General features: G+C 39.4%; 1 protein-coding gene across 1 annotated transcript in view; it reads right to left on the bottom strand.

Annotated features, from left to right (window-relative positions):
- prickle2b (prickle homolog 2b) overlaps positions 1-12,648 on the bottom strand; it is a 96,273-nt gene extending 83,625 nt beyond the window's left edge. The window contains exons 1-2 of the mRNA XM_026307887.2: positions 12,502-12,648; positions 12,017-12,102 (exon numbers count right to left, since the gene is read on the bottom strand). Coding sequence (XP_026163672.1) covers positions 12,017-12,102; positions 12,502-12,543 — 128 coding nt within the window. The 5' untranslated portion in view covers positions 12,544-12,648. The remainder of the gene's footprint in view (positions 1-12,016; positions 12,103-12,501) is intronic.

Here is a 12,648-nt window from a genome sequence, read left to right as displayed (position 1 = left end):
AGCAATAAAACAAAAACAAAAAAAACAGGTTGGTTAAATGTTAAAGGCTAACTGTTTATTTGAATGTTACAGGTTGAGCAGTTTTACACTGTCTAGTCATGTGCCGGACGATGCTGTGAGTTTGCCTGTGCAAAGATTTTCCTGGTACATCGAGTCAGATGTTGGTCAGATGTTTGTATCTGACTTTTTGCTTTTGGGACTTTTCACTGTCTAAATAAATTTGTGTTGGTTTGCAAAACCTGTTTTCATTTTTTTTGTCTTATAACAAGTAGGTGAATGTCCTAAATCTCGAACAGTATTACTGTTATACAGTTTAAGGTAAACATATTGGAAAATATGTATGGTTTATCATAGCACAAAAAGCATTTCCTAATACGAGTCAAGATTTCTACCTTTAAGACATTTTGTCTCAAAATGCCAATTTCTTATCTTATTTCAAGTATGTGGTGGACCTTAATCCAGAACAGTGTCACAATTGAAACTAAAAATCAGTTAAATATACTTAAAATGAAGATGACAAGGAAGAAAAGTTAAAAAAAAAAAAAAAAGGTACTTTTGAGGTAAAAAATATACTATTTTTGAGCATCACAAGTTTATTATGAGACATAAAACTTCACAATATTAGTGAAATATAGCTAAAAATGAGTTATAAGAGCTAATTTCAAGATCTGTCCTATGCTTTAAGGCTTAAATATAATTTATTGTACTCACACAGACACAACGGGCAGAGGTTTGGAAGTGTTTTTGAATACAACTGATTTTTTGTCTTTTTTCAAGAAATCTTACCAAGAGAATTTTCACTTGTTCCATTGGCAGATATCTTGTATTTATTTATTTTTTTACTTGTTATTAGGGAGCCATTTTTTCCAGTGCATTAATCTGACATAAATTCTTTTGGTATACCTGCAAGCTAAATCTCGAAGAATGTCTCATAGACACAGTTGGGAGCCATCACGCCTGTGTGTCTGCACTCTGGTTGGTCTGGGATCAGCCTCGTGGTGTGGGAAAACCCCAGGGCAGAAGATTAGATGGGTCGGAAACAGGATTTGCTGATTAAAAGCTGACCTCTGACATGGATACAACAGCTTTTTGATTCAACAGCTCATTTAGCTTTATGCGTCTGGACTTTTCAGTCATGTCATTTAAATGAAGTCACTATCATGGCTGGAATGGGATAACATGGCTCTACATAGAGGTCTGCTACATGGCAGAAGACTGATGGGACAGTAGTGAGCCTTGAAGCACAGAAAGTTTGATTGCTCACTGCTGGCATTACATCACCCACTGGGATTAATGTGTGATACAGTTAAACCACTCATGTGAATCTTTTTCTGCAAGACTGGTACAATTCTGAGGTCAGACTGCACTGCATGATCTTGTTTTGATTTTATTTCCAGGTGCACATTTGGCTTTTTTTTTTTTTTTTAAGCCTGAACTATTACGCCTACATGTTCCCAGTGTTTGGTATCACAATCGCAGTCAAAGCTAATTTGTGCTCTTTCAACATCAAATTGAAGAAATGTTACAGTCTGTCTGTAGCCACAACTACAGCAGTATCAAGTTGAGGAATAAATCAGAAAGGGCTTTACAATGAAAGGCTGACCTGCTGGTGAGTTTCTCTATTCTCTGGTTTCACAAGATTTTCAAACTTTACAAATGGAAGGCATAATGTATCTCCCACAGCTAAGACACTCCTCAGTGAAGACTGAACCAAGAACATTTCTTTACACATATCTCAAAGCATTCCACTAATGGAAAAGCGTGGTTTTGATTCTTTTGATGGATGTGTGTCATGTCATTGCAAACTGTTATCTAACACAGGAATTTCACACTGATTACAACTCCCCGGCCAGGTTGCTACAATATTAAGCTGTCCAGCTAATGCCTGGATCTGTTTATCTTGCTTTCTGATTATCGAGTGGCACTTTGGGAGTTCCTGTAATTTTTCTGTCTTTGGGAGGTCTAACATTTGCATTCAGTATTCAGCTGGCTGTTGATATCTTCATGCAGCTCTTCAAACTATCTATTGTTGTGCAGGCAAAAATAAAATTCACCATAAGTGTAACCAATAAGTATAATGCATCAAATCCAGGTTTGCGACTGAGTTTGGATACTGGGATTTTTTTGTGTGTGTGTGATTGCTACAGCTGAATACAGATCTGATTTCGATACAAGAAAAGTGTGTCCCACAGGGCTGCATTCTTAGCAGAGGTCAAAAAGCTAGCATTGTGCTAAAGTTCTAGCTGAAACAGCACTCACTACATAAAACACTAAATCATTTGTTTCAACCATGGCCAATAAAAACCACAAGAACAACACATTATCAATTCTCTGGATATCTGCTCTATCATGCAACTCTTATCTAGTGTGCATTTCTGACCGCAAGGACAGTGAAAAACATGACGCGAGCAAGGTCTGACGTCAAGTGAATAACACCAAACCCTTTGTTTCTTAGTTTTCCCTTCCACTCCTTTGCATGTTTATTCTGTCTATCCTATTTCTTCTGCTGCTATTGTCGTACTGAAAACGCAGCATTTGTCTGGCCTGTTGTCAAGGTAGCAGCAGCAAACCTACAGCTCTCATCGCCTTGGCAACTGGACAGCATGCACAAATAAACTTGGGAAGACGAGTGATAAATGCAGAAGAGAGATAATGTGAGTGCAATGTACAAATATGCAGAGCTCGATGGAGTTTGGCTGGAGCAATAAAGACACTTCTGAAATTAGGGTAACAATGGTTCAATCTGATAATCTCACTGATGACATTAATGATGAGGCAACTTTGTCATTGCTGGTTGCCATTTCCATCCATCTTAATCTAAATGACTCAGTGTCTGTGCCTTTGAACAGTGGCCACGCTGTCTCTTAAAAGCTCTCATCAAGGTACTTAACATCCTCATGTCTCAACTGGCTACAGCAAACTCCAAAGACTTCAAATGTTTTGTGTTTCAATTTTGCCCTGGGGCGCTGTCATTAAGCTATCTTAGGCTAATCATTAGTGCTAATCCATTTGTGTCATGCAATTTATCTCTCTCTTCACCAAACTGTATAATAATATACAACATTTAAAAGATAAATGTGTAACTTTTTTTTTTTTTTTTTTTTTCAACCAGCCAACATAAAAGCTAAACATATCTTTAGAAGTGTAGGAACCTCATTGTCATGACCTAATTTGTTGACAAGAAAAAAGTTCTGATTTGATGTTCTCAACTTCTCATCTAGTTGTAGCATGAGGCTGATTTCAATAAAATACATATCTCCACATTTGTATCGATTTTCCTAAACTTTGGTACAGATATTCATGTACCCCTCAAAAATGAGTACTGCTATCCACCCAAACAATCTAGCATCAGTTAAGGCATGTTATCTTAAAAATGGCAAATTTCAAAATCTTATAAATTGTTTTATAACCAGAGCTTTTAAAATGAACAGCAGTTGTCTTGGTGGGTTCTGTGTGTGTGCTGGTCTGAGGTCTTAGTGAAGCAGTGTATTCATTTAGACCTCTATGTGCACAAGCTGGCCATGCTTCAGTGTTTTTTTCATCTTCTGCTTCCTGCTCTCCTTCCATTCTCCCTGCACCCAGATCACTTGATAGATACCTGCGCAATTTGGCATTGAGAGGCAGCCCACTCTCTCATCCACGAAATACAGCCTTCATGTCGTCCCTGCTATTCTTACTCACACAGACACGTGCATACACAGACACATGGGCAGAAGGAAAACGGCAAATACACAACACAAAGTGTCAACGAACAAGTTGAACAGAAGCAGGAAGAGCATCACAGCTCATCCAACCTATTAGAATCAGCTTTGACTCATGCAGGACTGTGAGCGGAACCAAGACGACACATCGCCCACTCCTCAGATGACGACAAATCACACATAGGAAGAGACAAACGGGGGAGGAAGATGGAGAAAAGAGATTTAGAAAGACAGGAGGTTAAGAGAAGTTTACATGACTTTAATTAGGTAAAAGAGACAAGCAAGCATAATTTAGAACACACAATCAAAATTCAATACACACACATACACTTTACAGTTTGATTTCCAGCTAATTCATTTAGTCAAGTGCAAATGAGGTATCAAAGTGATCTGACAAGACAGCAAATAAGTTCTCCTCAGTGCTGTGTGATAGAGCAGCCCTTTCTCCATAATTAGACAGCAACAGCCAATTCTCTTAAGTCAATATGGCACTTATGCCAACCAATAATCAGTAGGCTTGCTGAATCAATAAACCAATCAAATAACTTAACACCACAGAGTCATCAAGCTCGTCTTTTGCAGTTTGGACAAATGAAGCTTTAGGCTTCACTGGGATTTTGGAACTGTAATGAAAATGGGACACATCATTAAAGCAATGGGAAAGTCAAAGAGAGCCTGTCAGTGCCTCTCTAACTTATGAGATTAACCAAACAAACAAAGTGATCTGTCTCCAGCGTCATATAGGTCTGGGTATTTGACCATTCATTTTAAAAAATGAATCAATCAGATATTTTATGATAATTTATGCATGAGCCAAAGATAAAAGGATGAAGACAGTACAAGAGGCCACATTGCTGTTGTACAATGCTGACCTCTACTGGCTGGTGCAATCTTCAACAGAACATTCTCCTTTCCAAATTTCCCATCAGTTTCGCTTTTTGAGAAACTATTCCAAAAACATGAAATCCATCCATTTAGCACTGCATTTTAAGACCCCCCCCCCACGCACGCACGCACGCACGCACACGAACAGGTGGCTAGACAGCGAGAACGTGGGGTGGGATAAAAAAAACAAGAGGAGGAGAGATTCAAACAGCTCTTTGAAGTGGTGAACTGCTTAAACCTCACTTCAGTGGGCAGGCAGTCTTTAAACTGCACAGATGAGGAGACGCATGGATGGATGTAGGGAGGAAGAGAGAGAAGGTAGCAGGGATAGAGGGTGAGTGAGCTGCAGTGGGCGCTATGATACCAGAGAGAGTACCAGCAGACTGAGAAAGAATGAGCTCAAATTTGTGAGAAAGCAAAGGATAAAAGAAAATCAAAGTGGTATTGAAGAAAAAGAAATGCCATGTTGCTCAGGCAAACTGTTTAGTGCAAATTCACAAATGCTCTCACGCTAAATTAATGAACCAATATTAAAAATGAAACCTACTGATGCATTATCATTGTAAGAGTTCAGAATGTGACAAAGCTGACCCACTAACTCTTTTCAAGCAATCTGTGATTTAGTGTGTAGCTGCGAAAAATCATGAGCACTTGTGGACCTTTGTAGGAGACGTGGACACATACAGTATGTATGACAGCTCTCAGAACAAAAATACGTGGAGTAACTAACAGAAGCAGAATGACAAGAATTAACTCTCTGACCTGGGTGGAGGGTTGGAATTGTAAGCCTGAGCACAGTAAATGCTAACCTGCTATTCATATGACAGCAATGAGCCTGCCTCCCTTTATTTCCAGTGACAGTGCAAAGGCAGTTGAGCACACTAAGCTTTCATTAGGACAGGGATCAACACCAGGGCAAAAATCGAGGTGAATTAGCCTCGCTAGAGCACCAGTCAGAGAGAATTACAGAGGTTTGCTAATGTGAGAAGGACGAAATCTTGTTATATGCGGTACAAGGCTATGAGCATGTTGGTCTAATGACTCACAGCAACGAGAAGGGGCATCACAGTGATGCCAAACACTGTAGCTTGTTTGTAAAATCCAAATTTATTTTTACACCAAATGTTTGTAAGGCTGTACTACTTTGATGCACTTCTATCAGCAAAGCTCTTTCATAAAGAGTGTCATAAAGAACATCACTATACTTCAGAATGTATTTCTGGACTTCTTCCTGTCTGTGCTTGATCCCCTGATGACTGACAGGCACAGAAGGAGTTAGTTAGTTAGACAGGAAAGAAAATACCCCATTAAATGATAGCATTCATTCATTATTTGGTCTGTCTTCATGCATGAGCACTCTATATGAGCGTACACACATATAGACACACAGACAACCTTCTGTGAGAAACTAGACAAAGAATTTTCTGATGCCAATCACTTAAGCCAAGTGCATGAGCACCTGTTAGAGATGACCTTGATAACAGAAGCAAAGAAAAACAGCGGACCTGTGGGTGAGAGTGAAGCTACTGGCTCTACTGCAGAATATGTCAGAAAATATTACAATGTCACACTGATCTCTATACAATACATCTCCTTTAAGACCATAATGAACAGAAAAGGTTGATTATACACCAAACTTCTATACAGCTTAAGAATAGAAATTTTGAACAGAAGATTGTGTTTTTTTTCCAATTATGGATTGTAATGTGTTATCATTTGGTTTCTTCAAAGACAGTTATTTTTATAAATACACGGGAACCTATTGCTACTTCTGGCTGTATCTTGAGACTCCTTCCCATCACCAAGAAGCAAATCAAAATCAATCACTGGTCTTTGATCTTGAACCTGAATAAATGGGTTATTAGCTGGGTGGCTACTGGAGTTCACTGTGCTTAAGTTGGACATGCTTGCCTCCTGCTGGTCACTTTAGTGTCCTTCACCACCATAATGACAAATAGTAGTTTTAAAGGATCAGTTCTCACCTAAGTTTTTTTTAATATCACAAATAAATACTAGATGTTTTAAAACTGTTTTAGATGTTAGACTGCTACAGAAAGGGTTAAAATAAGAAGAGATTACTGAAAAGAGTAAATCAATGTGTCAGTCAAGGAAGGAAAGTCAGATTGGGGAGTTGCTAATAAAAATCAAATTTTCATACAAAATCAGCAGCTTCTCTTGTTATGTATCACTAGATATATCAAATCAACTATTAAATCTGGGGAACAAAAAAAAAAAAGTATCATTATGATGATGAAACAAAAGGTGTTATACTGGAAAGGCAAGAGGAAAAGTACAGTCGTTACAGCTAAAAATATACAGCCCATTTGATCAATAAATTTACAGTCGAGCTCAATTGAGCAAAACTAAAAACAGGAGTGATGAGGGTGCCTGTCAACGTCTCTGAGGCGCAAAGGCTCTTATTTTGACAGCTGACCCTCAAAAACTGTCTAACGTCTCAAAATGTGCTGTTTTAAAAAACAATAACTATTTTCTTTAACTGAACAACAGCATTACACTATCTGCATCGCACAGGATGTCAAAAATATCATGCAATCCTAATGATGTACAAGCCACAGAAAGTTACAAAACCTCTAATGAGCACTGGATACAAGAGCAACCCAACACCTTGCAGGATCTCCTATTACATGTCCAGGACCCACCTCATGGATGGGATCACTGTGGCTGCTGTTGTGCTACACATACAGAGCACTGCCAACACATCCATCCATTTTTCAGTCAGGAAGTTCACAAATGCACCACATACAAATATATGACAATACACAGAGAAATACAGTCGCACTCTCCAGCTCTAGCATCTGCTCCAAGGCTGCCACACTAACTTTATTACAAGCTCTATCGATGCTAGATGAGAGGGATCTCTCGCCTCATGCATTGAAACATAGTGTGTTTTCAAAACAACACTGAGATTGTCTGCTTTCTTTAAATAATTTTTTTCTTTATCTGCACTCAGTATTAAACCACCATTGTGGAGGGATGAGGAAAAATGCAAAGAAAAGGTCCTTTTTCTATTTTTGATATCTTTGTGTTTCTGTGTCGCATCAGTGACTCCTGAATTCTCACACTGGGATTTCATTGGAATGCAGCAGCTGACCGTCAGGCCCATCAGGGTCTCAGCCGTGTGCGTGAGTAGACCACCTCTGATGTCGTGACCGCCATGCATAATTTTCAGGGTCTGAATCACTATAGCCCTGTCAAATGATGTGTAGCACTGGGGTGAATCAGGTAGAATGAGGTGAGGGGGAAAAAAAAAAAAAAAGGAAAAAGGGCAGATGGGAAGAAATGAGCAAGAGATAGTGCAAGAAAAAAGAAAGGAAAAGAACAGCAGCAGAGGATGAAAAAATGGATGGGAAAGGACAGGTTGAGCCCAACACTGTCTGAGAACCCAAAGGTCAAACTATGATTTATATCAGGGTTTCACAGTTGGCTGGGTTTGCATTATCTGTGAACATCTGTCATATATCACATGACCCTGCAGCTCTGTCAAAACACAACCCCTTCCAAATGAATCTCTGCTAAATGATACTGGTTTCAATAAAAAGTCCCTTTTGTCTGATCATTTCCCTTCTGAACCTACTGTATGAGTGTTACCACAGACACTGTTTTTTTCTGCTTGTAAAACAAGTCCAAGTAGGAAGGGGCGACAGCAGGGTAGGGAGTGTTTTCATCCCTGGAAACTAGCAAGTGAGAACACTTACCCCTTCCATGCCAATACACAGACACAGCTTTAGCTTTAGTAAATCTGCTAAGTTACTATTGTGTGGTACCGACCACCAATGGCTTTCTGCCCTCTCGACTTCTTCTCTGCTGCAATAGCCAGAGCCCATTCATATGCCTGGGTGCCCTGACAGTTTTATTTGCCAGGCCATCTTGTTAACACAGTGAATAGCAGGACCGCTCTGTGTTATGCAGATCAGACTGGGTTACTGAGGGGACAGACGTCAGCAAGCCATTCAGTGGCCGGGTTAAAACTCAACCCAAATCCCTGTTGTTCTACTGCAGCCATCCTCTTTTCTCCTCCTCATCACTAGTTTTAGCCAGCTAAAGTTTCAACAAAGGCCCTGTTGCATAAGGACTGGCTTTGTCCAGTGCTGAAAAATATGCGAACCAAACCTACTGCCTTAAATGAAGTTTTATGCTGTGCTTCTGGTTGGAGGGAATAAAAAAATAAAAAAATAAAGTAAATGGCAAGATCTAATGTTATAAATCCTCCTTTGTAGTCTGATTCATCTCTGACTGACCTAACCCTCCCCAGCAGGTTAAGTGTAACCTTTTAAGCATACATTAACTGTAGCTTTAAAGCACTCCGACATCAAGTGGAACTGCATCATATGATCAGTCTGATCAGACAGCACATTCACACTCAGCCACACGGTAATAGGCCTAGTAATGAGTCTCATTAGTACAGGGAAAAATCAATCAAGCCAAAGGCAAACATTAAAAATTCAGGAGGGGCATGCTGTGCAAAGAGAATCCACTCCTATCCCTAACCTGCCTACAACAGCCAACATAGTTTACTAAGTTACACAGGCACACTGACATACAAGCAGCCAGGTAACACAAACTCTTCTTTCATCTATTTGTCTCCTATCTAAATGAAGTTTGCAGAGATAATGGGGTTAGCAGAGCCACCCAAACTTCACTACTACCACCACCCTAAAGAATCTACATATCTTCTGAGAGGAAAACAGTGCCCTCCCTTCCCACAGGCTTTAACCCAACCAGTTATACCAGACAGATTTCCAAAGGGTGGTAGCCAGTGAGTGCCCATCCATATGCATGAAGTGCAAACTGCTCTCTCATAATTTAAAGAAGCAGATGAGCAATAACAAACTTCTGTCACACAGGGAGAGGCTGAACATCCTGCGGACAGTCAGAATTTCAGTTTCTTCTGTTACATTTTTTGGTAAGATCTCTTTAAACAGTTTTTGGTCCTTTTCAGACACTGGCTATTCCGTTTTAACACTCACATTCAAGTCAAGTAACATGTACAGCAAATTCTTGAGGGCAATGTTTTGGTAGGCCTGGGTGATTTTAAATACCCAGCACTAGTCTGAGTCCTGTCTTTACACTGAATGGGAAATGCCTCAACACACTCAGCCAACTTACTATAAAAGACCAGTGTTAAACACCCCCAGGTGCTCAGCTTAGTGGAAACATCTTATGTGGAGACAGTAGGGAAGAGGGGAGGAAGAAAAAGATGAATGAAAAAAAAAACCAAAAAAACAACTATTTTAATCTACTGTATATTGTAGAAATCAGCAATAAATTAGTGAATTGTAAGACAAACACGTCAAGCAGCATGAATTAATTGCGAGAGAAAACTATATGCTTTGCTCTGAAAATAATAAATTAAACACGCACACACACACACACACACACACTGCACCTAAAGTAAGAAATTGAGCTCAATGTAAATCAAATTCAAATCCACTCATTCAAATATAGTTTAGTTTGATGATGGATGCTTTACTAAAGAATTTCTCTAGGAGTCCCTAAAGTGATTTAAGGGTCAAAAGAGAATACATTATATTACTCTTACACTAAATGACGTTTTTTTTTATATAAGATTTGTTTTACTTTTTGCTATTTGTATAAAATTGTAAGATCTCTCCCCTTCAGATAAAACAATCACTTGCTCATGCTCACACTATACCCATAACCTGTGAGTGTGTGGGCTGAGAGTGACAATTATAAATGTAGACCTTGAAAAGTGAGAGGCTCACTAAAGCCATTAGAAATCATCCTCTGAAGACCTCAGCTATGTGCTGTAAATGTAAAGTAATCTGTGCAGATGTGCCAGCACTGCCATCTTTAAACTACGCTGCTAACAAAAGTAAAACCTCTTGTTCTGATCTGGGGACTGCTGGTTTCAACATGTAGCACAGGTTTTATATTTACATTAGAAAAGTAAATGTATTTGAAACCGTCTTAGTCAACTGAACGCACCTGCATTGCCAATCTTCCCATCTCTAACTTCAGGGTCAGTTAAAGTCCACCACATTCCAATATACACCACTGCTACCATATTTTGTAAAATTGGCATGAGAATATGTTTATTGTTGCTTAAGAATGAAGCAGGAAATTCTTTGTGAAATTAGCAAGTTTTCTCCTCGCAAACAAAGACCAGTTGGAGCTATAAAACTGCCTTTCAGCTCAGTCTGCTCGATTCTCCTGTCCACTGACATTTTATTCCAGTTTGCTGGAAAGGAAAAAGTTGACTTTGTATTGTGTGAGTGCAAAGACAGGCAATTAAAGACTGCATTCCTGAGCCCGCTGTTGTCCCTGTAATCATTTACTTTACAGCGAAGGACACTGGATGATCTTTACGGTTTAGAGCCTCCTCTTCCATTGTGGATCCCTACTAGAAACAAAAAGGCCCAGACATAGTCACAGCTGCCATGTTCATCGAAAACAAGATGGATCTTATAAGGTTGAATTTTCTTGTGCCAAAATACTGCAATTTTATGTCAGTAATTCTGATATTATGAACAATTTTCTGGTGCTGCAACTGCAGATTAAATAACAATTAACTTAAATAAAACGATTATACTTCCTTCACACTGCTCTGTGTTTGTTGAGCTTATAAATTTGAACTTCTCCTCCCCTACTAATCTTCTGTAAATCAAGAAGGAGCAACTTGTTCCACACTTGCAAAGGAGGATATGTAATCAGTACAAAATGTGCTTTTCGGCCTTTGTTGTGTCCACAAACTGAGCCCAAACAGCCACCAGTACAGAGACTGTGGTATGGCTCTTAGCAGCTATGTGACTTAGCGTGCTGATAAACTAACAGTGTTTGGTGATCTCCCTGTGTGATCCTTTTTTCATTGCATTAAAAAAAAAAAAGAAAAACAAAAAAAAACAAAACAAACTTGCAGAGATTAGTCACACTTGTTCACACGCTAACCCAAACCACCTGGACCTCATAGCAGGAGCACCTCTTTCTTAAAACACACAGTTTGTTTCACAGCAAAAGCAATTTTACATCCCCCCAGTTGTGGCAGAGCAACAGCCATGAATCCTCTCTGTTTCCATAAAGGCCTCTAGAGTAGAAACTATTACTTTAGAGCACACAGGGGAAGAACAATGGTTTCTTCACAGCACTATGCATGGCTGGTTCTATTCAAAGTACTAAGGGTCTGAGCAGGTTCTGTGTATCCACAGAGTATATTACAGTAAATGTAGAACAGGTTCTTTGCCAAATTGCTAGTGTTATTAAGCTACTTACATGTCGCCGGTTGCATGAAAACATAAAGGTTTTATGGTTTTGTAGTTTTAACTTAGTGTATTCATTTATGTATAATTATAATTTGATATCAATGTTTGATATTGATTGTTCTCCTCTCTATGGGATGGAAACACCCGCACAACACAAAGGAACCTGTGTGGGCATCAAGGAGATGTCCTTACCTCCATTTGTGCAGGGAAAAGCCAGGACACTGTCCTCCACAGGTGAAACAGGGCTGTCCTCTCTGAGGCTCATCTGAAGGTATCAGCTTCAAGCAAACATAAACACGGCCGATGAAGCAAATACAGTATTTTTTATGCATTTAGACAGGACAGTGTTGCCTGCATTGGTTCTAACAGACAATAGGTTGTTTAGGAAATAAACAATTAAAAAGCAACAAACCGTTTGGTAAAGATTACAAGAAAATAAGAGCAAGGAAACCGTGTATTTTTCATCATACTGGCTCTGTTGTTAATGTGGTTTGTGCGTTATCTTAACACAACAGTTGTAACTTGACACCCTTAGCAACGAGACAGAGCAGAAACAAAAAAAGCTTCAGATCAAACACGAATGAACTGCCTGTGTATTATTTACTTAATGCGCATCAACAAGTTGAGCCACGCGCTACGGAAACCACCAAGCCGATAACTTTCTCCTGGTTACCTACCGATCTGCTGGAATCTCTCCTCTTGGAGCTGCGACTAAACATGACAGTCTGATCCCAGCACAGTGAAGGAACAGTCCGCTACTGTCGAGACTGGTGGCGCAAAAAGAAACAATCGGTGCGCGTTCACTGAACAGCGCTCACGCCTTT

The sequence above is a fragment of the Mastacembelus armatus genome, chromosome 5, assembly GCF_900324485.2.
Source record: "Mastacembelus armatus chromosome 5, fMasArm1.2, whole genome shotgun sequence".
In the NCBI taxonomy this organism is placed as follows: domain Eukaryota; kingdom Metazoa; phylum Chordata; class Actinopteri; order Synbranchiformes; family Mastacembelidae; genus Mastacembelus; species Mastacembelus armatus.
Note: the sequence above shows the minus strand (reverse complement) of the source record. Positions and strands in the feature narration are given on the sequence as shown.